This window comes from Apus apus, chromosome 3 (assembly GCF_020740795.1).
Source record: "Apus apus isolate bApuApu2 chromosome 3, bApuApu2.pri.cur, whole genome shotgun sequence".
Taxonomy (NCBI): Eukaryota; Metazoa; Chordata; class Aves; order Apodiformes; family Apodidae; genus Apus; species Apus apus.
In genome coordinates, this window is record NC_067284.1 from 106,967,325 (window position 1) to 106,994,462 (window position 27,138).

General features: G+C 51.7%; 2 protein-coding genes across 4 annotated transcripts in view; one reads left to right on the forward strand and one right to left on the reverse strand.

Moving 5' to 3' along the window:
- Positions 1–1,785: 1,785 nt before the first annotated feature.
- On the forward strand, positions 1,786–25,361 carry TRAM2 (translocation associated membrane protein 2). 2 transcript variants are annotated; one of them, XR_007888997.1, is made up of 12 exons: positions 1,824–2,024; positions 10,920–10,983; positions 13,283–13,392; positions 13,615–13,731; positions 16,889–16,947; positions 17,531–17,615; positions 17,755–17,825; positions 18,852–18,956; positions 19,093–19,251; positions 20,485–20,648; positions 20,900–21,081; positions 24,744–25,361. XR_007888997.1 is itself a non-coding variant. In XM_051614404.1 (11 exons), exons 1-11 carry the CDS (start codon positions 1,905–1,907, stop codon positions 20,971–20,973), a joined length of 1,128 nt encoding a protein of 375 aa, XP_051470364.1. In that variant the 5' UTR covers positions 1,786–1,904; the 3' UTR covers positions 20,974–25,361. The 2 variants fall into 2 exon arrangements, 1 of the variants encoding a protein (XP_051470364.1); XM_051614404.1 differs by having other exon boundaries at positions 1,786–2,024; positions 20,900–25,361.
- A 1,065-nt stretch (positions 25,362–26,426) lies between these two features.
- EFHC1 (EF-hand domain containing 1) overlaps positions 26,427–27,138 on the reverse strand; it is a 37,563-nt gene continuing 36,851 nt past the window's right edge. For both annotated transcript variants that reach the window (XM_051614382.1, XM_051614381.1), the window contains exon 11: positions 26,427–27,051. In XM_051614382.1, coding sequence (XP_051470342.1) covers positions 26,980–27,051 — 72 coding nt within the window. In that variant the 3' untranslated portion in view covers positions 26,427–26,979. The remainder of the gene's footprint in view (positions 27,052–27,138) is intronic.

The window sequence follows — 27,138 nt, forward strand, 5'->3', positions numbered from 1 at the left end:
CCCATGAGAGGACTTCTTGTGGGCTGCGAATGGGCAGCAAGGGAGCAGAGAGCAGGAATTGATGGTGAATTTTGACAATGAGGGGAGGGACCTGTGGGCTCTTGAGGAGAACTGGCTGTGCTGCTCACCGGTGATCTGGAAAAAGGAGCAAACAGGCAGGAACAGAGGCTGTGTCCCTAATAAATTAAACAATACCCAGGTGAACGCCTGGGCCTGGAGATGTGGCTGTCCAGTCCACTGGCACCATCCCCTTGGCTTGTTGTTTTTAATGGATCTCTCTAGTCCCTCTTTCAAGGTGAAATAAAATGGGTTGGAAGGTACTGACAGGGCATGAGGGGTTGGCAGCAGCCCTGCCCTGGCTGGGACCCTGCCTTCCAGCAGCACCGTTTTCCACCTCCCTCTGCAGTCCCATTTCTGAGCTCTGCCCCTGGGTTTGGGGTCAGTGAAAAATATTCTATCCAGCTCTGAGGTGATGTAGCCCCCTCCCCCAGAACTAACCCAGGAGAGATTTACCTGGAAAAACACCTTTTCCGTTCCAAAAATATTAGAACACTTGGACATTACAGAAAGTATCAGTATTTGCCCTGGGGTTATTGTTAATTGCTTATTTTTTCCAAGCTGAAATTTTGGTATGTTTTTGTTTTGGTTGGTTGGTTTCCCCCCCTCCTAGTTTTTTTTAGTGTCTTGACTATTCCTATAAAGTCTTGGCCCAGGCTGCACCTCCATGCCCATCGCTCTGAGGCTACATAGGGGCTGGGAGGGAGGGCTGGGCGGGCAAACACGGCTAATCAGGACTTCCCTAATATGAACAACTGCTTAATGAGCACCCAGGGACTGTGCTTCCTGTGCTGGATTTGGCTGGAGGAAAACGCTTTGTGCTCTCCACACCAGCTTTGAGATGGCTCAGTTCCCTCGAACGCGCTGGAGCAGCATTTCTTCCCTCCTGTGAATCCTTCCCCAGTGGCCATGGGATGGGATCTACGGCTGCAAGGGACCCGTGGGGATGCAGGGATGCTGGAGGAGCTGGGCCAGATCCTGCAAGCTCAAAGATCTGGTGCTTGTTTGGCTTGAAGGGAGATCTTGAAAGCAAAAGCCCTATTGGTGCTTTGCTTTTTCTGCCTCTGGGATGCTGAAGGTCCCAATGGGATATGGGTTTGGGAAGGTGAAGGGATGGGGAGAGCATCCCATGCCTCTGGCCTCTCCCTGGTCAGCGGGGAGGGAGGGAGAGTGTGGGTTCAGTAAATGGAGCTGTGGGCTTGGGAGGGGTGGGGTGGTGAGTGTCATGGTGTGCATGGGGGGGGTGGGTGACCATCCATATGTGCTCCATAGGTGAGCTAGAGATGCAGGTGGGCACCATGACACGCCCAGTAGGTGGGTGCAGACGCAGCGGGGGTGTCCAGACAGGCAGGGCAGGTGGGTGCAGATGTGGCTGGGAGTCCAGGCACGCGTGCTGCTTGAGTGCAGACGCAGATGGGCGCCCAGACGCGCAGGGGAGGTGGGCGCCGATGCAGGCGGGTGCCCAGACGTGCACGGCGGGTGGGCGCAGATGCGAGTGGATGCCCAGCCACCCACAACAGGTAGGTGCGGACGCCTCTGTGTGTGGACGGGTGACGCCTGACGAGGTACCTCTACCCCTCCCCACCCCCTTCTCCGCGGAGAGCGGGGCCGTGCGCGGTGCAGCGGGCGCGGGCAGGAGCGGGGAGCAGCAGAACCCCGGGGGGGCGGGCGGCGGGGCCGCTCGGTGGCCGGGGCGGGCGGCGGGGAGGGGTCAGGCGGCGGCGCCTGCGCGGGGCGGTCGCGGAGCTCCGCGAAGTTGCGCGGGGGCCCGGGGAAGTTTTTTTGGCAGCGCTGCGGGGCGGCGGGCGGCGGATCCCGCTCCCGCTCCGCACCCCCTCCGCTCCGCCATGGCCTTCCGCCGGCGGGCCAAGAGCCACCCGCTCTTCAGCCAGGAGTTCCTCATCCACAACCACGCCGACATCGGCTTCTGTCTGGTGCTCAGCGTCCTGATCGCCCTCATGTTCGAGGTGAGACCCCCCGCCCCGGGCCCTCCGCCTTCCCTCCGGGGGGGTGGTCCCGCGGGGAGACCCTACCGGGGTCAACCCTACCCGGAGCCGGCTGTGTATGTGTGTCCTCCCCGCCACCGATGCGCACCCCCGCTGTGGATCCCCCCCCTTTGTTTCACGGGGTGCCCCCTTCCACAACCCTCCGGCTCTGCCTCCGCTCAGGGAATGTCACCTCTGCCAGGTGAGCACGTCCCGCTTGGGGAGGGGGCTGTGGGATGCGGGACCGCTCCACCTGAGGGTCCCTGGTGCTACCCCATTCATTCCCCATCTCTCTCCCTCCAGCGGAGAGGTGTGTGTCCCCTCCAAAATCCCTATGGGGACCCAGCCTGGCACCGGTTTTTAGGGTGACACATGCTTCTGCCACCCCCAGCCCCGCCCGGGGCCCCTGGCTGCAGAAAGGGGAGCACGGGGGGGGCGGGGGGGTGAACCCCCTTCTCCTGCAAACCCACCGCTGCTGCCGGGGTCCCTGCCCCACCGCCCTTCCTCAGCACAGAGGGGTGCATCGGACACCCGGCCACACGCAGGGAGAAGTCAAGCCCTCGCTGGTGTTTCCAGTTATTGGAAGCGTTAATTTTGCCTTTCATTTGTTAATTAACGCTAGCCCTTTTCCAGGTGCTTTCTCCACAGCTCGCTGACCCCACGCCGTGGGACGAGCACGGGGGGGGGCTCCTGGGCCTCACGCAGACACCAGGGGCTCCCGAGCTTTTCCCCCCCCATCCCGGCCATCCCACTCCAGCACGGGCTGTGAGATGGCATTCCCGGCCGCTCCGGGACAACCCTTCTCCTAGCCGGGATGGCCGGAGCCCCCCCGGGAAGGCCGCTGCCCCGCCACCGCCCCGGCGCCGTGCGGAGCCATGCCGGGAATGCCGCGCTCCCCCTGCTCCCTCGCCTTCCCTTCCCAGCTTGCTTTTTCCTCTCCTCTTTCGGGGAGGAGACAGAGGGAAGGCTGGAGGCCACCAGCGAGCAGCTTCTCTCTCTCTCGGCTCCAGCCCCTCTGCGTGGAGGCACCTCGGGCGGCTGCGAGCTGCGGGCAGCAGCTCGGCCAGATCGGACCCCCCCAGCTTCCCCCGCACACAAACCCTCCCCTTCTGCCACGTTTCAAAGCAAATCCGGACGGGAAAGGGGTGGCCGGGGGGCCTGGCGGAGGAGGAAAAGCTCCTTCTGTAGCAAATCGCAGGAGGAGGAGATCCATTTCCTTAATACCCTCCCAGTGGCAGCCCCCTTCTTTTTTTTTCTTCCCCCCTCTTCCTCTTTTTTGTTTGTTTTGTGGGATTTTTCCACCCCCCCCTGCAAATGCATTGAATGAGCGAGTAGCTTCCAGTGCACAAAACCTTCCCATGTGTTTCTGCAGATCTATCTATATATATTTAAGGGTCAAGGTGAGTTTCAGAACTAACCCAAGAGGGCCAGCTGTATTCCAAAACCACATGCAAATGCTGCAAAGTTGGGCTGCAAGTTTCGGAGTCATACTTAGAAAAAAAAATAACAAGTCACCGAGTTTGCTTTTCTGTCAGGGTTTCTCCCCACAGCTGTTTTGTTGGGGTTTTTTTGGGGGTGCTGGTGCCTGAGGTTGCAGGCCAGGAACCCCCTTCTGGAGAGGTGCTGCCTGGGCTCGCTGCTGCAAGGGCTTCTGGTCGCTGTGATGCTCTGAGGGTGGTTCTGAAATTTGATGCAATGGAACCCCCCCGTGGAGGTGGCAGCAGGGAGGGTTTCATGGTGTTCCTGATTTTTTTTTTTTTAAGATGTCTTTTAATAAAATCTCCCCCAGCAGTTCCCTGCTAGTGCTGCTGCTCTCCTGGCAGACCTTGGGGAAACGATGCTCACCGTGCCAGGGTGGCTTCAGTGCTTCTCCTTCTGCACTGCCTGGCTGTGTGCCTGCTTGGCAGCATCTGCCCTCATCTAACTCTCTGCCATTTGGTCCTTGTGGTTATTTTAATTTTATTTTTAATTTTTTTTTAAATTTTTTTTTTCTACTTTTAGTTATTACAGGCTGAGAGAGTTTGGGTTGTTCTTCCTGGAAAAGAGAAGGCTCCAGGGACACCTTAGAGCACCTTTCAGTACCTGAAGGGGCTACGGGAAAGTTGGGGAGAGACTTTTTACAAGGGCATGGAGTGATGGGACAAGGAGGAATGGCTTTAAACGGGAGGAGGGTAGATTTAGTTTAGACATTAGGAAGAAACTCTTTCCTGTGAAAGTGGTGAGACACTGGCACAGGTTGCACAGAGGGAAGTTGTGGTTGCTCCATCCTTAGAGGTCTTGAAGCCACCTGGAGCAACCTGGTCTAGTGGGAGGTGTCCCTGCCCATGGCAGGGGGGTTGGGACTGGATGATCTTTAAGGTCCCTTCCAAGCCAAACCATTCTATGATTTTATGTATTTTATTTCTTCCTTCCGCTTCCTTCCCCTTTTTTTGCTGGAGGAGAAATAAGACTCTGTTCTTTCCCGACCCTCCAGACCAGCTTGGGTATTTCTGCCTTTTGACACCTCTTCAGCACCTCCTCTATGATGGTGGGGAGGACATGCTGCCATCCTTTCTGCTCCTCACTGCCCTACTTTCCACCCCGCTGCCAGGCTCCCACCTTCCCTGATGCCGGTGGCCACAGCTCAAGCTCAGCGGAAAAGGCCAAATCCAGCTGACAATAGGTTGTTTCCTGCAGGGGAGGTTCTTTGGGGAGGCACAGATGGAATTTTTAACCTTTTCCCAGGCAGTCCCTGGGAGTTGGGTCCTTGCTTGCTGCAGCACTGTACTCATGGCGATGCTCCAGGGCTGCCGTGGGTCTTCCCCTCCCAAAGGTCTGCCTTGAGCATCCTTCTGGGCACGCAACATCTTCCCCATCTGAACGGATCAATGGGCCCCACCAGCCTGGTAATTCCTCTGTAGCAGGGAGTGGGACCAGTCACAGTGGAGATAAGAGTTCATATCTTGTTTGGAGCCTGGTTTTGCTGCTGCCTGCACCACTAGCACTGTCCTGGCTCCAGGAAGGGGACTCGGGGCACAGAGCATGGCACAAGGCTGCTCGCTGGTGTTGTGGGTGTGTTGGACTTGATTATTTCAGTGTCATGTGTGTTTACTGTGATCATGGTATTGCTTAGGGAAGGAAACCCCAGGCTCGGGGAGGTTCCCTCCAGAAAAAAGTAATTCTGAGCTGGGTGCTGCAGGGGCTTCTGCCTTCTCAGGCAGTCCTAATCCTTTAGGGTGTGAAAACACACCCGGTTCAGGTCTGTGTGGTGCCAGGGAGGGATTTTACTGCACGTGTGTGGCTGCTCCATCCAGAAGCAAGCTGGAGCCCAGAAAGAAAAATCTCACCCTTTTTTTTTTTTTTTTGGTAAAAAAAACATGTTAAGTGACTGTGTATGGAAACGAGAAATGGGTGCTCTCCATCCTCATCACTTTCCATATCTTTTTCCACCCTGCTTTGCCAAAAAATTAAGCCAAGGCCAGGCTGGGTTTAACCTGCAGCTGCCTGGTGACCTGTGTCCCATCTGGGATGGCTCCTGTGTGCAGTGTTGGATCCATCAACCTCTGTGTCGGTTGAGTTTGGGAGAGACCTCGCTGGGTTTAGAGGTGGTTCTGTATTAGATGGGACTGTCATAATCTGTGTAAAATGGAGAAACTGAGGCTCAGTCTTTATCTCTTTTATGCTCAGAACTGACTGCCACGGGCTCAGGGACAAAGCAGAGGACAGGTCCTGATGCTTATGCATGGGGTGATGGTATAAATTATTTTGTTATAAGAGATGCTGTGCCTTTGTTGGGCTTTCCCCCATGCACAGAGCCATGGCAGTGAGTCATGGTCTCCCAAATGCTGGGTTGTGACACTGTCAAACGAAGGCGGCTGACGAATGAGCTGCTATTTCCAGGCTTCCTGCTAAATATACTTTCCCCTCCCCTCTCCCTTGCATAGTACTTTGCAAAAATTAAGGCCTTCCCACTGTTAATGAAGGAAGGCAAACTGTGTTTCTGCCTCCCCCAGTCTTTGCCAGATGTGGAAACTGAGGCACGCAGGCAGCTTAAGGGCTGAATAGCTGGGGGGAGGGGAGGAGTGGAGAAAAAAGCAGAATTTGGGTCTGCTTTTAAAAAGGGAATGAACAGGAGGGGGTGTGAGGCGATGATAATCGTGGTGTGTTGTGTGTTGGTGGGAGCAGAGGGGCTGTGCTCCCCTCAGGGAGGGTTTTAGTCAAAGCTGGCTGTTTACTTTTAAAGGCTTTGGTCCAAAGTTTCGTCTTCAGTTTACATATAGGGCTTGTGTCAATCCATACGGTGGATCGACAAGTTTTTTCTTTCAATAAACACTCTGGCTGGTGGCGGGGAAAAAAAATACCCCCAAGTTGTGAGAAAAGCCTCAGACAGCATTTTATCTTTAATTAGTTTGAGTTGTTTTTCAAGCCCTGGAAATATTTTCCCGGCTCAGACTCAGAAACTCCCACAGCCTCCCCCGCCAGAGGTTTGGAGCCGCTTCCTTCCTCCGAAGCTGTTTTAACCCAAGCAGGACTGTGGGGTTGGCTGCATGTCTGGGCATTCCCAGCTGGGGTGAAGACAGCACTGACCCTGCAAATCCCACCAGGCTGAAGCTTTTGGAAGGGAATTGGATTTCATGGAGTGAACTGGTACCTCTCTGTGGAGGATGCTCAAAAATTAATCCCTTGCTCCTGAAAATCTCACGGCTTGACGGTCACAGCAGGTAGATTTTTGGGAGAGGTGCTAAGCTGCCTGGATGTACATGCTCAGATGCATTTATTAAAAGCTGCTTGTGTGGCTGCAAAAGTGGGATTGGGATTTTGTTTTGGACTCTTAAAGTGTTTGGTGGCAGGGAAAAAAACAGCATCTTCTAAAAAGGTTGGGGGGAGCTTTGCTGCTTTTCATTAGGCAGCAAACTCGGCTTGTGGGGATGTGAAGTTTTCCAGTTACCATAATATTGGGAAGTAGGTGGATAGTGGTGGAGAACAGATGCATAGTAAATGCATAGTGGTGCTGGGATTGTTTGGCTTTATCTATTGCCCTGCCATCCAAGGGCTGTGAGCTAGATGTGCTGGTTTGATTTCGTGCTGGTTTGCTCTGTGACAAACAGCCCTGGCTGCCCTGAGCATTGCAGGAAACCATGGTCTTGATGTACATGTTGAATATTGCCTCTTCACCATCTGGCTGGTGTTTGGTCCTTGGGTTAGTGTCACTGACCACCAGAAACCCACTTGCTGTTGAGGATGCTGTTTCCTCTGTAGCATAGAGACACCCCAGGACAACTGCTTCCCTAACTTATCTGGTTCAGGCACATCCCTCATGCAAGGCAGGATGAGGCCAGGATGAGGAGCATCTCACTCTCCCCCTTGGGCAGTGCTGGGTTGCATCAGAGGTGCCCTTAATGCAGGGCAGTGAGCAAGTGAGGAATATACAGCCTTTCCTATATGGTCCCTGCTCAGCTTGTTGCATGCAGCCAGATCCTTCTCCCACCCTATCCTTACCCAAATCATGGGGATGCTCTGTAAGATTAAGACTTCTGGCACTTCCTTTCCCATACCAGTATTTTGTTCCAGAGCAAACAGCAAGTGTCTTGTGCCTCTGAATGAGTTGCTCTTCCTGTTACAAACTTCTCCTTTCTCTGGCTGCCTGCAAAACACTTGATGTGAGCTCTAATGCTTTGTCATCCTTAGTGCTCATTACTCCTTCCTGAGCTGAGGAAACCTGGTTTCTGCCTTGCAGGGGAGCTGGAGGTGGGCTGCTGGAGGTCATGGTGCAAGTTTTCCCTCTTTCCCAAGAGGCTGAAGCTGCTCATTGGTGTTTCTGTCTCTATACACTACGCAGGGCTGTATTGCAATGGGTGTACCATGGGTGCTCCCAGTTGATGTGGCTGAGGGGGTTATGGCTACAACCTGGGATTTTGGAGCCTAATGTTCACTTGGTGGAGCTCAGCTATGACCTTAGTCAAGTCATCCATCCATGCCCACTGGTAAAGGGACGTGTTGTGAGCAGTGGCAAAAAGATGTGGATCCCTCCATGGACATGCAGGGTGTCCTTCACCTTCAAGGAGGGAGAGGGATGTCACCAGTGTCCCACTCAAGATGGCTCATCCCATGCGTTTTGTGCTCCACCTGCCTCAGCTGCTGGAAAGCATGGTTCTTCTCCTGTGTGAACTGTGATGTCCTTGCAGTCGGTGGCAAGGAGGTGGAGATGACCCTGTCAAGGGTGTGTGGCACTGTTGGGACACTGGTGTCCTGGTGGGTGGTGAGACTCAAAGGACAGAGCTGAGCTGGACAATAAGTACATCACTTGGGTTTTTTTATGCAATTGCAACAAGGAAAGCATAGAGGTGCAAGTGCTCACAAAATGAAATGGGACCAGTCCTTTGAGCCCTTGGAAAGCTCAAGGACCCACCTTCAAAAATGCTGCTTTGTTGTTAAAAGTCCTGCTGGTGCCCATAAGGGAGCGTGTGTGGGGACTGCACCAAGATGAAGGGTGAAGTCCTGCACATACTCAGATGTTTCCATGGGCAGTGTGAACATTTCCCAACCAACTGTAGGAGAAAGAAACACTTTTGGTGGCTGAGAGGAGACCTTCCCTCCACATAAGGGCTGTAGGATGTCCAGAATTGGATGCAGAAGTTGGATGTTGGCCTTCAGTGAGTGGTTGCATGTGTATTCCTGGGTTTCCCCATCCATCAAATAGAGGAGAGAGGCAATCTGTCTTTGGAAATCGGTCAGTCAGGAGCCAGCCTATGTCCAGGAGGTTACCTTTATCTTAGGCTGTAAGACATTTTATACAGGCTTTAGAAAAACAACATGTCTGTGGTGAAAGGTGGAGAGTTGAAGAAGTGCAAAGGGAACCCCTGAAGATGCTGGTGATCCTGTGGGAAGCAAAGACAGGTGTGGAGATAGGACAGAGCATTGCTTGATTATTGAGTGGATGGAGAAAACCTTCCTGCCTTTAGAAAAGGATCCTTGCAAACCGTGTTGGGGCTGAGCATGGTGCAGGCATTGCTCCCCACTCCAGAGATGCTCCAGGGTCATTTTCTTGGACCCACAATCTGACTTATTGTCCCTCCAGAAAATCAGAAAGTTACATCTGGAGGTGATGCCTTGTTTCCAGCTTTTTACACTTCTGGATATCAGCCAGGATGTAAAACCTTCAGTGCCTGCTGCCATCGGCACATCCCTGACATGGCAGCCTGTCCCTGCAGCATCATGGCCACAGCTGGCTTCATGCATGTGTGTCATGCCCTGTGGCAGCTTGTGATGAGGTTTGGATGTAAAGTCCAGGTCCTGGTTGTGCTGTACCACTCCGGGATGAAGCAACCTTCTTTTCCTAGCCAGCAAAGTTTCCAAGAGCCAGAAGCATCTCCTGAAGCCAGCACGAAGCCAGGCGATGCGCTTTTTCCATTACCACCCAAACTCTGTCCGTGGTCTCCCTCAGCAGCGTGCTTCTCACACCTCCTCCTCCACAAGGAAAGCACAACATGTGGGATTTCTTCTTTTAAGTAGGGGGGGGAAAAATAACTAAAAAATCCCCAAAACACCATGGGAACACACTGTGGAGGCTGCTTTCCCTCAGCCGGGACTGCAAGGGGATGGCAGAGCGAAGCCGCCAGGTGGTTGCTCAATGCTCCTGGGGGTGGGATGGGAGCACTTGGCAAAGCCCCTGTGTGTGTCCCCCCCACGCAGCTACATCCAGCAAGACATGAGGCAATATTTCCAGCCGGGTTTTTAATAGCCTGCAGCTCTGAAACGGTTGCAGCTGTGTCCGTGCAAGCTGCAGCTCATTTCCATCAGTGCTCGACAGGCGTTTTTTTTAGGGCAGGTTCCGTCTGAGGCTGGTGGCTTGCAAAGCCTTGGAGGGGGGGCTGAGAAGCTGTCAGAAAAGTAAAAAGCCTCTGGTGACCTGCTAGTAGTGTGGGGTTGGATGGGATGAAGGAATGTTTGGCGTTGGATGTCAGTGCATTACATTTTGCGGTGGCTCCGGCTCGAGGGTCCGTCGCTCTCAGAGATGCTGCTTTGAGTCATCCTACAGATGCATCAGGATGGGATGCTCTGTCCCATCCCCACAAAACCTTCTGCTTCACTGCCAAGGAAGGCAATTCCCTTTAATGAAAAGCAATAAATGAAGAGTGAGCAGCCCAGCCCTGGTTTACAGGGCGCCTGATGTCTCATCCCAGGCTTTTTTTTTTTCCCCCTTTTTTGGCCAGCATGGGACATGTAGCTGAGATCTTGAGAGTGGCCAGCTCAAGATTCATCTCTTTTGCTAAAGCTGATTTTCCCCTGCCCTGTGGGACCCTTTTTCCCTGCCTTGAGCACCTGTATGGTCTCTAAAGAGTCCCACAGCTGCCATTACTAGAGGAGTCTTGACAAAGGTGCTGGGGGTATGTATGTGTGTAGCCTGTGGGGCTTTGAAGCCTCTGAGCTTGCTTCTGTGCCAGGTGCTGCCATCACTGCCTGGAGCAGATGGGAGTTAAGGGAAGGTTCTAATTAACACAGCCCACTGAGTTGTAGTCCTGGTGTCCCTGAGCAACAGGTCACAGTGACAATGGTACCTAATACTGGAGGGATGCTCATTCTCAATGAGGGGGGGAGCTCCCTTCATCAGCCTGGCTGGTGACTTTTGCAGCCTTTTTCCAGGTTTTTTTACATTCCTTTTCCAGGTTTCTCCATGTTTTATCCACCCCTTTCTCCTTCCTAAATCCCAAGTCCTGTTGGCAAACCTCTTCCCTAGCAATCCCCTTGCTGAAACGCTCTTCTGCGAGTGCAGTTGGTGCCTGCACATCTCCCTCAGTGATTTGCTTTTCCCAGTGCAGTAGAAGAGGGGAGCAGATGCGGTCAGAGAAATGGATTTAACAACTGATTTGCTTTTTTTCCTCTGTGTGTCTCTGACAGGTTACAGCCAAGACTGCCTTCCTGTTTATCTTACCTCAGTATAACGTCAGCGTGCCTACAGCAGGTAAGAGATGCTGCTGCTGTGGATACTCCAAGGGGAGGGTTAAGTTGTGGTCTATCCCAGACCCTTGCTGCCAGCTGGCCTGTGCTCATCTTCTGCAGAGGCTCTTGTCTGGTAGTAAAAGAGACTTTAGAAATAAGATACATGGGGGAAAAGCAAAGTTTGAGAGGCTCAGATCAGTGTTCATTTCTGCTGCCAGCGCTGCAAAGAAGGGAAGTTAAACTGGTGAAGGGTCTAGAACTTGAGCCCTGTGAGGAGTGACTGAGGGAACTGGAGGTGTTTAGCCTGGAGAAAAGGAGGCTGAGGGGAGACATTCTCCCTCTCTACAACTACCTTAAAGGAGGCTGGAGCAAGGTGGGGGTTGGTCTCTTCTGCAACGTAACAAGCAATAGAACAAGAGGAAATGGGCCTCAAGTTGCACCAGGGGAGGTTTAGATTGGATATTAGAAAAGATTTCTTCACTTAAAGGGTCATTAAATGCTGGAACAGGCTGCCCAGGGAAGTGGTTGAATCACCATCCCTGGAGGTGTTTAAGAGATGTATAGATGTGGTGCTAAGAAACATGGTTTAAGCATTGGACTTGGTGGAGTTAGATTAATGGTTGATAGTTAGATTAATGGTTGATAATTAGGTTATGATTGGACTCGATGATCTTAAAAGTCTTTTCCTACCCGAACAATTCTGTGACTGTTATTCTGTGAGATGCTTTCCAGGGGGTATTAGGGCTTCTTCTGTTTCTGTCATGGTCAGGCCAGTTGGTGGGATTTGCAGGGTGAGAATCCTCCTCCAAGCCTGGTCAGGCAAGACCAAGTTGCCTGATGGCATGTCCAGAGCAGCTCTGTGCCCTGCCTCGGAGCAGGAGAGATTTAGCTCTTTGCTAAGCAGTGGGGGCTGTGCAGGTGATTCTCATCTGGCTTTATTTATTGGGTGTGGCACAAGGTGAGGGTGCAAAGATGCATGTGGTGACATCGTCCCAGCTCCGGGCAGCTTGTGGTCCTGATGTATATGGTGAGTAATTCAAGGAGGCTCCAAGCTGGTGCAGGTCCATGCCCAATGGACTGGAGGCAGCTGGAGGCTCAGTCCCTGTTTGTATTTTGGCTGCTGGTTGTTGAGCACCTCCAGGGCTGGCAGCAATCTGGGCATTGGCGTGGGGGCAGCAGGAGGTGGTTTGGGTAAAGCCACATGCCCAGGGCACAGAGTTTGGTTTGGCAGCTGAAAACTGCAGTTAATTACAAGGTTTGAGTAATGATTCAAGGAAAGAGTGGGTTTTAGTGAAATTAGGATGAGGCAGACAGGCAGAAGATAAAAGTTGTGCTCTTAAAATCTTTGAATGACATAGTGGAAGGTGTCCCTGTCCATGGCAGGAGGTTGGAACTAGATGATCTTTAAGGTCCCTTCCAACCCAAACCAGTCTGTGATGCTATGGTTGAGGAAATCGTCCAGCTTCCAGATTAAATTGTGACAAGTCACTTCCCAGCATTGCTACTGGGAGAGAATAGAGGGGACGGGAGAGCATTGGCTGGGGGTGGGCTGAGCTTTTGCATCGTGTTGCTTTCTGCAGCATGCCATGAGGACAGCAGCTTTCCCCACTCTCCTTCTTCCCCAGAAGCTCCAGGGAGCAACCTCGTCTAGTCAAAGGTGTCCCTGCCTCTGGCAGGCAAGTTGGAACCAGATGATCTTTAAGGTCCCTTCCAACCCAACCCATTCTGTGATCCTATGAAACAGTTGCCTAAAGGCAGATACCTGGGGTATTTTGGGTGTGCTCTTGGGTCTCCTGTAGCTTCAGGGCGTCCCATGGGTTCTCTTTCTCATCCACCTGTCTACTGTCTCTGGTCTCTTAATAGCACAAGGCACCTGTATTTAGGCAGTTGAATCTTGTTCCAGCAATGTTGAATGATAATTGACAGGGTGGAAATCCCATTCCAAGCCCTAATGCTCCCAAGTGGGATATCTCTGATCCCATCACCTGCTTCAGCACTGCCTCCATGTGTCCATGCCTGATCAATTCCCTTCTTTGCAGCCAGGTTGTCCGCAGTCCCTCATCTCTGGCACGGGAAGCTTGAAGTGTCCCGATTGTCACTTCCCTTGAGGTGTGTAACTATTAAGCAGGGGAAACCATCCACCCTCTGACGACGAGCTGACCATGACTAGAGCCCTTTTTACCAGCCCTGCACCCACTGGCACAGTTGTGATCTCCCTCTGCCTCTACCTCTCTGGGAATATCCACATTCCTGACCTTAAGACCTTACCTGAAAATCGTTTGGGTCATGGGGATTTGACCCACCACTTGGTCTCTTTGCAGATGGGGAGCTGGTCCAGTATCACTATGGACTGAAGGACCTGGTCACCATCCTCTTCTACATCTTTGTTGCCATCATCCTGCATGCAGTGGTGCAGGAGTATGCCCTGGACGTGAGTACCACTCGGTGCCTCAAGTCACCAGAATATCTCAAGTATCATTGGGGGGACATGGTCCTGGCTGCAGTTTGCTGTTCTGGAGGTGGTATGGTGGTTGAGGTGGTCATGAGTGAGTCTTCATCTCCAGGGGCTACTTGGGATGGGGGGGGAGGGAATGTTACTGACCCAGTGGCTCATGTCTTTTTGTTCCTTTTCTTTCCCTCTGCTCCTTCCTAGAAAATCAACAGGCGTCTCCATCTCTCCAAGGTCAAACACAGCAAGTTCAATGAATCAGGACAGCTGGTGGCCTTCCACCTCACCTCTGTGATTTGGTGCTTGTATGTCGTGGTGACGGTAAGACACGGCCACCTGGCTTTGGGTTCCCTGGGTGGGATTTGGGGTTTCTGGAGTACAAAAACTTGGTGGCAGCAGAGAGTCCCCTTGTCAGCTCCTGGGCCAAGACAGGCACATTGCAGCAAATTTAATTTTCAGGTGTGGTGGATCTTTCCAGCCATGGAGCAAAGACAGTTTGGAGAGATCCGTCTCCTGCTTCATGCAAGGAAATATTTTTGAAATATTTTTGGAGCTGAACTTCAGAAGTCCTGCCTGGCTCTGTCGTCTGCATCTGCTGCTCTGGGATCTGCTGCCTTTCTCAGCCTCTTATTTTCCTGCTTATTTGCATTCAGTGCCTTGTTATTTTTTTACGCCCTTTGTAGGGTCGTGCAGCTAATGGGCAGATGTTCAGGATCCCTCTCTTTCTGGTCCATCTCTTGGCAAGCTGACAGAGAGGACTGCTGAGAGCAGGGAGACCACACCATGCATTGAATCACAGAATGATAGGATGGTTTGTGTTGGAAGGGACCTTAAAGATCCATCTAGTTCCAACCCCCATGCATGGGGGGAGAACCTTCTAGTGGAACCTTTCACTAGACCAGGTTGCTCCAAGCCCCATCCTGCCTGGCCTTGAACACTTCCAGGGATGGGGAAGACCACAACTTCTCTGAGCAGCCCGTTCCAGTGTCTCACCACCCTCTCAGGAAAGAATTTCTTCCTGATGTCTAACTTAAATCTACCATTGACCTATTTAAAGCTATTCCACTTCATCCCATCACTCCCTGCCCTTGTACAAAGTCCCTCAGTTTTCCTGTAGCCCCTTCAGATACTGGAAGGTGCTCTGATGTCTCCCTGGACCCTTCTCTTCTCCAGCCTGAACAACTCCAACACTCTCAGCCTGTCCCCAGAGCAGAGCTCCAGCCCTCTTACCATCTCCATAGCCCTCCTTTGGACTCACTCCAATAGCTCCGTGTCTTGTTATGTTGGGTACCCCAGAACTGGACCTAACACTCCCTGTTTGGAGAGTTTTCAGGATATTTTAACCCAAAACTACTGGAGAAAAATTCAGAGTGAAAACATTTCATTTTAGGGGAGGAAGAGGGAAGGAAGAAGAGGTGTTGTTGGAGAAATCTGTCAGCAGCATGATCTCTTGGCAGCATGAAGTGATGATGATGCTTCACTACTGGTGGCCATTGGGGTCCAGCTGTGGTCCCTGGTGGTGCTGGCAATGGATGCTTAGGGGCAGGTCCCCTTCCCACTACTTGGGAGTTCCTGCCAGCCTTCCTTAGAGGACAGCCACCTCCTTCCAGGCCAGCAATTCTGGGGATCTGCCAGCAGTGCTCCTGCCCCACAGGGCTGCAGGAAGGGGAGCTGTGGCAAAACAGTTGATGCTGCTGCTTTTGGGCTGCTGTTGCCCCATACCAGATGTGTCCCTGCTGGCTCTGAGGCTGCAGCCTTTTGGGCAAAGGCCACATTGCCACAGAGAGCTTCCCAAATGTTCCACATGTGGAGAGCAGGTCAGTCTTTGCAATACTTACACTTTCCCCAAACTCCCCCAACCAAAAACAAAAAAAAGGGCTTAGGGCAGACAGAGCATGACTGATGGTGACAGACAGGGGCTGTCAGATGGTCACAGACCCTGGGCAGGGTGTTTTCCATGCCAACATCTCTTTGCAAAGCCCCATGCAGCACCCCTGTGGCAGAGGCTGTGCAAGCTTGGAACCCAAAGGGAGCCCCATTCTCTATTCTGCCTTGCAAGTGTAAGGCAAGAGGCTGTAGGGGATGCAGGCAGGTGGAAAATTAAACTATGCAACACATATGATGTTATTTTGTAAGTGTTTTCTGTTATACTTTCTCTTCAGAAGTACTTTTTCTTGCTTAAGTGATACTTAAGCAAGTATCTGGGAATGCTAGTGGGGAAGAAGCACGCCCAGACTGTGCTGTGCAACTGGCATCTCACCCCCGTGCCTCCAGAGCATCCCTCTTGGATTGCCCAAACCCCAAAACATCCTATCCTGAGCTTGGCACACTCTGTGCAACCAAGCAAGCAGCTTTCAACCCCTGAACACGGGGGCTTCTTGAAGCTCAAGCTGGGTGTGAGAGACCCTTAAATGGGGCTGTGCTTTGGAGAGCTGAGCCTTGGCTCCTGCAGGGAAAATGGGTTTTACTGCAGGCTGAAAGGACTCATATTCTTTGAGGAGACAAAACTGGGACAATTGGCTGACACCAGAAGGATATGCTGCCATCCAGTGTGACCTGGACAGGCTGGAGAGTTGGGCAGAGAGAAACTTAATGAAATTTAACAAAGGCAAGTGTAAAGTATTGCATCTGGGGGAGCAACAACCCCATGGATCAGTATGGTTTGGGAGCTGACCTGCTGGAGAGCAGTGCTAGGGAGAAGGACCTGTCCTGGTGAGCAGCAGGCTGACCATGAGCCAGCAGTGTGCCCTTGTGACCAAGAAGGCCAATAGTATCCTGGGGTGCATTAGGAAGAGTGTGACCAGTAGATCAAAGGAGGTTATCCTCCTCCTCTGTTCTGCCCTGGTGAGGCCACATCTGGAATACTGCATCCAATTCTGGGCTTCCCCGTTCATGAAGGGTAAGGAACTACTGGAAAGAGTCCGGCACAGGGCCACAAAGATTGTCAGGGGACTGGAGCATCTGCCCTGTAAGGAAAGGCTGAGAGAGCTGGGGCTGTTTAGCCTGGAGAAGAGGAGACTGAGGGGGGATCTCATCAATGCTTATAAATTCTAAAGGGCAGGTGTCAGGAGGATGGGTCCAGTCTGTTTTCCGCAATGTCCAATGACAGGAGAAGAGGCAATGGGCACAAGCTGGAGCACAGAAGGTTTAAGGTAAACATAAGGAAGAACTTGTTTGCTGTGAGGGTAACAGAGCACTGGAACAGGCTGCCCAGAGAGGTTGTGGAGACTCCTTCTCTGGAGACATTCCACTCCCGCCTGGGCATGTTCCTGTGTGATCTACTGTATGTGATCCTGCTTTATCAGGGGGGTTGGACTAGATGATCTTCAGAGATCCCTTCCAACCCTGACCACTCTGTGACTCTGATTCTGTGGGTGTCATCCTCAGTTCCTGTTTCTCTGTAGCCTTAGCCTGCCCCATCATAACCACGTACTGCCTGTTTCTTTTGCTGAAGACTTGCATCTTTTCTCTTTTTCAGGAAGGATACATCTCAAACCCCCGGAGTTTGTGGGAAAACTACCCGCACGTTTATCTTCCGTAAGCACTCGCGAGGGTATTTCCTTCTGGGGCTGACCACTTCCTTCCTCTGTACGGTTTTCCCTGTGGCTGAGGGGAGGGTGCTGACAGCAAAGTGCCCTTCACATGCACCCTGCTGCAGGGATGCTGCAGTGACATGCCAGGGGATGTTGGACATACTGTTTGTAGCCCCAGGGTGGGTGTTCACAGGGGGTGTTTCCTCCACGAAGAAAGTCTGGTGGACTTGGTTACTCATCCTGACTGTTCCTGCCTGCAACACCTTGAGCAAGTCACTTTGCTGTTCATTTTTCATGTGAAGTGGGGGATAATCCTCCCTTCTTTGGTTTTTGCAAGGTTTGTTGAGACCATGGAGACCACAGCAGAAGCATCTGGATAAACTTCAGGCGTGGCTAGCTCAGCTCAACATAACATTTCAGCCCAGAAGTGATGCCTCCTGAGTAATTTTAGGAGGGATGGGATAGAGGAGGGATTAGGTGGAGGGATCGCCTGGCACTCTGCAGCCAGGCGCTTCCCCTGGTGCCTGGGTCCTTGGGGTCCTGCCATGACCTGGGCTCTCTCACCTGGGCTTGTCCCTTCATTTCAGGTTCCAGGTGAAGTTTTTCTACCTGTGCCAGCTGGCATACTGGCTGCACGCCCTGCCAGAGCTCTACTTCCAAAAAGTTCGCAAGGTGAGAGGCGGATGGGTGCTCTCGTGTGCCTAGGGGGATGCTTGAGGTAGTTTGCCCGCCAGCTTTGGGGAGAGCAAGTTTTGGGAGAGGGTGGGTGAAGGGTGGTGAGGGGTTTCACATGGCTTTCTGCCCTTGCCAGGAGGAGATCCCTCGCCAGCTGAGGTGCATCACCCTCTACCTGGTCCACATCGCCGGCGCGTACCTCCTCAAGTGAGTCCATCGGCTGCCTCAGCACCCTGTCCTGCACCAGGGATGGGGCTGAGCAGGTCCTTTTGCACGTTGAGTCATCTAGAAAGCTTCAGTGGGGTGGGGAGAGGGGGCTTAAAGGGAACGAAGGTGGGTGTTTAAAAAGCAGATGGTGCTGAAGTTGACCTCCCGGCTGTGGGCTGTCAGGCAGATGGTTTTCACAGATCCAAAGAGCTGGTTTTCGTAGAATTACAGAATCATTTTGGTTAGAAGAGACCTTTATGATCATCCACTTATAAGGACGAGGGGTGATGGCTTTAAACTGGCAGAGGGTAGATTTAGATGAGATATTAGGAAGAAATTCTTCACTATGAGAGTGGTGAGACACTGGCCCAGGTTGCCCAGAGAAGCTGTGGCTGCCCCATCCCTGGAAGTGTTGAAGGCCAGGTTGGATGGGGCTGGGAGCAACCTGGTCTGGTGGGAGGTGTCCCTGCCTGTGGCCGGTGGGGTTGGAATTAGGTGATCTTTAAGGTCCCTTCAAACCCAAGCCATTCTGTGGTTCCTAGTCCAGCTGTTAAACCAGAACACTGCCAAATGTACCACTAAACCACATCCCTAAGTACCACATCTATTTTGAAGGAGTTCAGGTGGTCTCTGTTCACAGAGCACTGCAAAGCTAATGTTAACCAGGGACCCTGAACACAGGCTGAGGGGTGCATCTCCCTGTGGGAATCACACTGGGATGGTCTCCCAGCACAGTGTGGGCAGGCAAGCTCTTACCTTTCCTCTGAGTTTGTGCACGGAGCTGCAGTGCCAGTGGTCAGGGCTTTGTGCTGGACTCATCCCCTCTCTGGTGTTGGTTTGGGCTGCTTTCATGTTCTGGGGACAGGAATGCCCCCGTCACAGTCCTGCCCCTGCTGCTGCATAGAGGTCCAGCTTTGAGCAGGTCCTTGCTGCAGCTCAGGAGTGGCAGGAGAGATGCTGTTGCTGGATGTGAAGGACTAAGGCTGACCAGCCCAATGATGCTCTTCTTCTTTTCTTCCCTCTTAGCTTAACCCGCCTGGGGCTGATCCTCTTGCTGTTGCAGTACTTAGCTGAATTCTTCTTCCACATGGCCCGGCTGGTCTACTTCACGGACGAGAACAACGAGAAGCTGTAAGCAGGCTATCTAGCCATGGCTTCCATCCTCTGGTGCCCAGGAGAGCCACCAGCATGACGGGGGACTCACTGTCACCTGCCAGCTCAGCGCTGGAGGCTGCTCCTGCCGACACATCTGCTTGCCCTCCTGCAGGTTTAACGTCTGGGCCGTCGTGTTTGTGGTCACCAGGCTCTTCACCCTCACCTTGTACATCCTGGTCATCGGGTTCGGGTTGCCACGGGTGGAGAGCCAGGCCCTCGACCCTGAAAGAGGGAACTTCTTCAGCTTTCTCTTCAACAATATCCTCTTCAGGTAGGAATATCCCCTGCTGTACCTACCACCACTTACCACCTCCTTTCACGTGAAGACTGAATTGGGGAAACTTCTCCCGTATGTTCATTGGTTGTGTTATCCCAGGATGGATTTTGCTGAGTTTGGAAATGCCAGTGGGGATCTGATTGAGTTTCTCCTGAGTTAAAGTCCTAGAATGCTGTGAGGGTGTGGAGGGAGTGAGGAGGGGTTAAAGACTATGGAGCCACAACAGAGGGGAAAAGCCAGCAAATCGGTTGTTCATTGAGTGAAGTTATAAAGCATGAGCCTAATCTTAGAGAAAGGCTTGGAGGCTTTCCCTTCTGCACCACTCACTGTGCTTACAGGGAAGTGGTCAATGAACAGGCATTTTTCCCTTCTTCTTGGACGTGTCTTGCTGCCTGTTGATGCAGGAAGCAGTGGTGGGATGAGCTCCTCATGCCTTGCAGTCTCTCTGTCAAGACTGGGAGCCTTTCTCACCCATACAGTTCAGCTTGAAAGTTGCTAGGACGTGTGCCTGGCCATTCCCAAGTTTTTTTGAGCTATGGACTACTGGCGTGTCTGAGGATGTGGGGGACTTTCTTATCTCCATTCCAACCACATACACTTTAGTTGTACAGAGCTGCTGGAGATGCCTTACCTTGACTGTGGAGACTTGGGTTTGGGCAGTGCTGGTTGGGCTGATCCTATGCATAGAGTTACAGAATGGTTTGGATTGGAAGGGACCTTCAAGATCATCTATTCCCAACCCCCTGCCACAGGCAGGGACACCACCCACTAGGGCAGGTTACTCCAAGCCCCATCCAGCCTGGCCTTGAACACTTCCAGGGATGGGACATCCACAACTTCTCTGGGAAACCTGTGCCAGTATCTCATCACCCTCACAGGAGATAATTTCTTCCTAATATCTCATCCAAATCTGCCCTCTTTCAGTTTGAAACCATTACCCCTTGCCCTCTGTGCTACATTCATCTATTCCTGCTCTAAAGACTTAAAAGTCAGCGTGGCCCTGGGCACCTGAGAGCTTTGTAGTGAGGAGGGAAAGGGAAGTGGCTGCCCTGAGTTCAGGAGATGGCAGAAGACAGAGGTGGTGGCTGGAGGGATGGCATGTGCCTCCGGCACTCAGTGCCACCACCCACGGGAGCCCCAGCCACCAGCCCCAGCGTGGGTGGAAAACTGGGCTGGTGGTGGCTTCGTTCCTCTGTTCTCAGCCTACCTCTTCTCCACCCCTACCAGAATGAGTGTGCTGCTGTTGGTGTGCCTCTTCCAGGCCTCGGTGATGTGGCGATTCATCCACTTCCAGCTGCGGCGCTGGCGGGAGTACTGGAACGAGCAGAGCAGTCGGAAGCGAGCGGCTGCCGGCGCCAAGCAGCAAGCCAAGCCGCTCAAGAGGGACTCGGGTGAGCACCAGAACTCACCTCTCATGGGGTGGCACCACGGGAGACATCAGTCCTGGGGCTTAGCATCCCCTAGGCTGGCTGGTGCCCATGCAGGCAATGCTGCCGTGGTGCCTCCTGCTCTGTGCTGAGCCCAGAGGTCTCCAGCAGGGCTGTGCCTTGGGGGGGGTTTTCCTCATGTCGCCAGGCCAGCTCCAGGCAAATGAAGGTTCTGACTTGCCCAAGGGACAAGGTTTTTTCCTCTTCATCCCCAGGTTACCATGAAAACGGAGTGGTGAAAGCAGAGAACGGCACCTCGCCACGAACCAAGAAGCTGAAGTCACCTTAGAAGCGAAGGGCTGTGTCCTGGGGAGGAGGGCAAGATACCGGGACTAAGCAGCAGCCCCTCCTCCCGAGCGCCGCGCCGAACCTCTTGGAAACTGGTCATCTTCCCAAGGTGTCTCTTGCTCTCCTCCCTTCCTTTCTTGCTCTCTTGAACCATTTGCAATAAAACCAAAAAAGGTCCCTTCCCCCTGCTCCCTTCCCCTTCTAGGAGCCCTTTCTAACCCTCCTGGTTTTGCCTTCCTCTGTTTAACCGTAAATCAGCGTGCAATTATTTTCTTTTCTACTTTTACTGTTTGGTTATTTTGGGTTATTGTTGCAAATGCATCGTAGATGGTTCCAATCCTTTTTTCTCCCCACAGCACATTCCTTCCCTCTCTCCATGGTGCTTTCCTGAGCTCCCCCTGGGTCAAAGCCACAGCAGCTTGAAGGCACCACTTGTCTGTTATGGGAACAGGCTCCTGGGGGGATGTGCTGGAGCTCTGTGGCCCTGAGGCTCAGAAGTGCTCTCGGCAAGTGTTGCCTCTCCTAGGACACCAATGTTTGGCAGGTGCCACAGGATGGTGATGCTACAAATAGAGAGCAGGGTCTGAGGGAGGAATGTCAAACCATGCCTTGTCTCAAGGTGGACCTCTGGTTAAATGGGGGTTTTCTGACCCCTGAGGCTTTTGAACTAATTTTGGAGAGCTGGGCAGCAGAGAAGGGAGATAATTTCCCTCTTCACATGGGACCCACCTAGCCTGTGCTTGCCCCAGCTGTTCTGATACAGCTGGGTTCCTCTTACCCTCTTGGCTGCAGGAGCTGAGCTGCCCCATAGTTGTTCTGGAGCTCCCAGCCCTGTTCTGCAGCTCACAGTGCCTTGTCATAGGGCAGCAGCATCCTCAGGTCCCCGTGAATGCTTGAGTCCGGCCCTGCTCTGAGTGCTGGCCTGGCACCTGTCAGCCCAGGCTCTTTGCCAGCTTGCTTGTGCCTCATGGACCTGGTGTTCTCATGGCTTGTAACCAGGTCCAGGTTACAAACTGGCTGCTGCAAAGGGTTTTGCAGCAACAGGACTGTGCCACTCATGCTGTTGCCTTAGCCTTCCTCATCCCTGCTGCTCCAGTCCAGCTATGCCATTGGCAGCCACCAGTTTCACTCTTTGTTTCTGAAGGATACAGAGCTTGTATCCACCCAAGGTGCTATCAAATGCAGGGTTTCTTCATAAAAACCCAGCCTCTTCATCCCTTTCTGAGCTGTGAATGAGAGGACAGGGAAAGGGAAAGAAGCCAGGGCTGCAAGAAGCAGCTTGCATATTAGGAAAAGCCTGCCCTGTGTTGCATAGCTGTTGGCAGATGGAGTTGTCTCAAATCTACCTCAGAGGCCATCTCTTGCTGCAGACCACTTTCCCCTCTTGCTCCTGCCTGCTGCCACCTCTGCGTGGTGGCAGGAGATTCCTGGGAACCCCAGATCCCACCTGCTCCCTCTTTTTTCTGGGGAGCAGCATCTCCTGCCCAGGGCTTTGTGCATCAGCGCTGAGCTTCTCTGGGGGTCCGTGCACCAGTCTAGGTCTGGTGGGCGTGCAGTTGATGGGCACCTCCCACCCCCCAGCTCTCCTTCGGGGCAGTTCCTGTAGCTGGGCTTTGCTGTTGGTGCCTCTTGGGCAGCAAAGCCAGCTGTAGCTTTCGTTCTCCTTCGCCATTGCAGGAGCAGGCGAGTGATGTGTTCCCTTGGCTGGGGGAGAAGAGGGAGCACGGGGTTGCAGGCAACTTGGGTGTTCTTTGATAGGCACACCAGGGTTTAAGTCCACCTTTGTTGCACGTGGTTCTTCGTGTGTCTCTTGCTCAGCCCTTTGAGCAGCTGAACTCCAGCTCTCTCCAAGTGCAATTGTAGCCTGGGGCTGGTGCAGTTGTCCTCTATATCATTTGTGTTTTGGGGAATGGGTGACAGTTGATTTTCTGTGCCTCTTTGAATTGGGTCAGGTTTTTTGTCTCCTATAGGTTTCTTCTTTCCTCTCTTGTTGAGTCCCAGCTAAGACTGGGCACCAGAGGGAGAAAATGTGCCAGGACACAAGGACAGTTGGTCAAATTCCATTTGTTCTTCCATCCCCACAACCTCTAAGTCCTGAATGAGAGATGTCAGCAGGACTCAGGGAGAGGGATTCCCCCTTTTTCAGGGGAACTGAGGGAAAAGCCTTTGGCACGGAGCCCTTGGTGGTATCCTGGAATTGCTTCTCATAGCCCTTGTTGGGTGGATAATACACATTTTGGCTCAGAGGCAGCGAAAGTACCTGAGTGCAATGTGAGGAGAGAGGGAAAAAGAGCTTTATGTTAGGGAGGACATGGAAGGGGTCTAGTGTGAGAAGTTTTTCGTTTTTCCTGGCTCTTCCCATGCCCAGCCATCCACTGCCACGTGCCGGCATCTCTCCAGAGCCTCAGCTGGTCTTTTCTGCAAAGCCAGTGCCTGGCAGCAGCCGGGGTATTGACTCTGTTAAAGGTGACACGTGCAGTCCACCCAGAAACTGGCTGCTGAATGATTCCTCCTCCTGCCTGCTTTGCTCCAGGCAGCTTTTCCACTTGCACAATCCTTTGTCTTCATAAAGTAGCTAATTACACTTTGTATCCCAAGTGCCTTATGCTGCCATGTAGCCTCTTGTCCGCTTGATCCCCTGTACTACACCAGTAGCTGAACTCCCTCCCTCCCCCTTTCCAGCCTCTGTACAACCTGTGCTACATTTCTGTGGGTTTTGTTTTCTTTTTGGTTAGTGCTACGAGTAAAAGGGACAGTTTGTTTTGGAAGCATTTCCATGTGCTCTTTTTTATATTGTATTTTTAACCTATAGATGGTGGGGCTTTTTTTGCCCTCCCCTATATTTAGTCCTCAGAAATCCCCCCCCATCTTCTGTTGTGCCCAAATGGGGCAGGTTTCTTGGTGTTTTTTCCTTTGAGCTCAGCCTTCGCTGCAAGACAAGATGTGCTATCATCCCAGAGGTCTGCAATCCACCCTCCACTGGAGGGGCTGCCACGGGCTGCTTCTGTCTCTGTCATCTACTGTGAGCACCATCCCTTGGCTGCAAGCCTGTGGTGACTGCTTCTTATGTCCATGTCATTTCCCAGCAGGCCAAGCCTTCTCTTCAGCCCAAAGAGCTTTTTCTTTCCCAGAGTATTTTCATTGCAAACCCTTAATGGTCAGTCTTTTCTTGACCACTCTGCATACAAAGATGCCATGAGTCCACTTTCTCTGAGTGGATGCTCTTCTGGTGACCCATCTTGTCAAGTCCTGTGCCTTCTGCAAAAAAAAAAAAAACAAAACAAAAACAACAGAGATCCAACCCCACGCAGAATTGCTCTTGTCCACCACAGTGCAGAGAGACTGTGCAAAACTGCAAGTCCTTACAGTCAGTATAAGGCTACTGCATGCACCTTTCCTGTGGGCTTGAGACTGCTTTTGTAGTCTGGGTTCATTATCTGAGGTCAGGGATTGAGTAGTCTGTGATTTTTGGTGTGAAGCATAGTATTCTCCTGCCCTAGCCTGGAAGAGCTGTGGAATACCAGCAGTAGTTCTCTCTTTTTGTCTTAGTGGGCTTGGGAAGAGAAGGGGGCGAAGGAAGAACAGATGTAGCATTTCACATACAAGTTTTGAGTGACTCTTATGGGGCATTACAGTTGCATTATTTTTGTGTGTGTGTCTAGGATTCTTTCTTACTCATCATGTTTGGGTTAGTAGTAAAGGTGACAAGTTCCAGTTCCCCTGTAGGTCCCCTTACCCTTAACTCACCATTTAAAAATGTATTTTTGGTAGGCTTCCTGGTTGAAGGGGAGAACGACTACTCTAGGATGCCTCCCCCATGCCTCCAAGTGACTCTTGAAGCCTGTAGCTACCCTGCCTTGACTGCACGGGGCTTTACAGCAGCCTCAGTCTCTTGCCTTAGATGAAGTCTTGGTAGATGGACCCCCCAACATGAATCAACAATAGATGGAGACCACAGTGTTTGATTTACAGCCTCCTGGTGAACTTCACAAGTGTGTAATAGATGGTTTGGCAAACTGTGATGTGTGTTAATTCACCCTGGGGCTGCACATGGGGTTTTGCTGGCAGCAGGGCAGGATGGCTCTTGTAAAAGCCAGGCAGAGGCACGGAGTTTTGCTTTGAATATGTTGAACTCAATGGACCAAACTTCAGCAAAGGAACTTGAGGAAAATTACTGTTCTTCCATATTTATGCTTTAGTGCACATTTCCTAATTTTGGAGGGGGTGGTGGGGAAGTAACAGACTCTGATATTTTATCCCGTTTGTTTCATTCTTCCTGTCACTTAAGTTTTTGTATGGATTTTGTTTGTTGTTGTTGTTAAATGACTTCTGTGATAAACTCAACAAAAGTATTTTTCTGAAATAAATAAATAAAAGGTGTAGATTCTTCCATTGCTCCTGTCAAGTCATGCTTTATCACTCTGCTAAGCTGTATAGGTTTTCAGAGCTGGCTGCGATGAGTCCTTCTTGTCTCCCTCATGCCATACCAGACTGGTCTGTTCCCTTTGGTGAAGCATCTTGTGTGTCCTCATATTCCCCACAGTTGGGGTTCATCATCTCACTTTTCCCAGGTCCACAGCATGGGCAACTGCTTCTAAGTGAGTTATCTGTGGCTGCCTTCATCTTTGGGGGTGGAGGATAAGAGCATTTGTAGGATATGTTGTATCTGATGTGGTTTAGGTGCATACTTTGTGGTGAGCTAAATGGTATACTTTCTGCAGCTGGCCCTGGGCATGCTACATCATTTAGCTGAGTATCAGGTTACAGTTTCATAGCATGTGCAGAAAACAGTTTCTGGCTTTCTTTTCTACAGCCTACAGCTCCAGTAGTTTCATCTCTTTAAGTTCTTGGTTTCTGGAAAAACTGGTAAGGGTGGCTTCTAGAAGTTAGCCTTTGTCAGCTGCTTCTTGGAAGGCACCTCATGCAATGCCAAGCTGTGCTTTGAAATCTAAGGTGGACCTGACAGAGCTGTAATGACTCCTGATCAGAGTGAGCAGCAGCACAAAGCAAGCCCAGAAGGGAAGAGCTGTGACCTTTGCAAGCAGGCAGGAGGGACCTGTCCTGTGGAGACTCTCAGCTGTCTGAGGGGAAGTGGGAATCCACAGCACAAAAGCTGATGTAAATCAGCATTTTTTTCCAAGGAGCTTTGTTCCCTGCTGTGTGCACAATAGCTGCCTGTCATGTGTGCTCAATGGCAATACCTGGCAGGTGTCATTTGGGGTGAGGAGGTCCCCACCACATTTACCTTAATGGAGAGATGAGCAATGTGACTCTCAGTGGAGCACAAGTGTCATAACTCTATTGCTATGCCAACTGCTAGTTTTCCCTGTTCATTGGACCTGTCTGGTGAGGTGATGGGTTGCAGAAGATGGGTTTAGAGAGTATCTTGCTGCTCAGAGAAACCAGAATCACAATTTTATAGTTTCCCCATCCCCATTCCAAACATGGAGGTACTTCTATTTAAAGCAGATTTATTAACACTTTTGTAGTAGCCATGCATGACTTGCCTACATTCAAACTAACAAGAGTGAGTTTATTGTTGTCCATGGCAGGGCTCTTCAGTCTTCTTGCAATGTAAGTTACAATTCAAACTGGCAGTCATTGCTGCTGGAAGGTGAAAGGCCCCTTTTGGCTCCACAGGAGAAACCTAGAGGCTTTAGGGAACTTTAGCTCTAGCAAGGCTTGCTGTACTGCATTAAAAAAATGGAGAGATCAACAAGAGAACCTGGCTTTGGTTCTCCAAAGTTTTTTTCTCCTGTGAGTTTCCTTTCAACATCCAGCAGTTGTTAGGTTGAGTTTGGTTGTAGCTAAAAGGGCAGGGAGAGGTTAGAAAGGGAAAAATGTTAACACAGTGAGGGTGAATTAAGCTGTCTCTGGTGAGGAGGGGAGGGAGAGAGTGAATGAACAGGGGTGAAGACTACAGCATATCTTTTGAGGTATGATGTCTTAAAGTCAACTAGGCTAAGAATTTTCTTGCTGGTCTTGTGCTTCAGCTTCTGGGCGAAGATCACACAGGGAAGGCTCTAAGGAAATCATGGTAGTTTATCTTGTCTTCTGCACAAGAACACAGGTCAATCAGCTGGGGAAACAAACAAATAAACACCATAAAGAACTGGAAGAAGCTACAAATACATTTTTTTAGGGGGAAGTGTCTGGGAGTACTCCT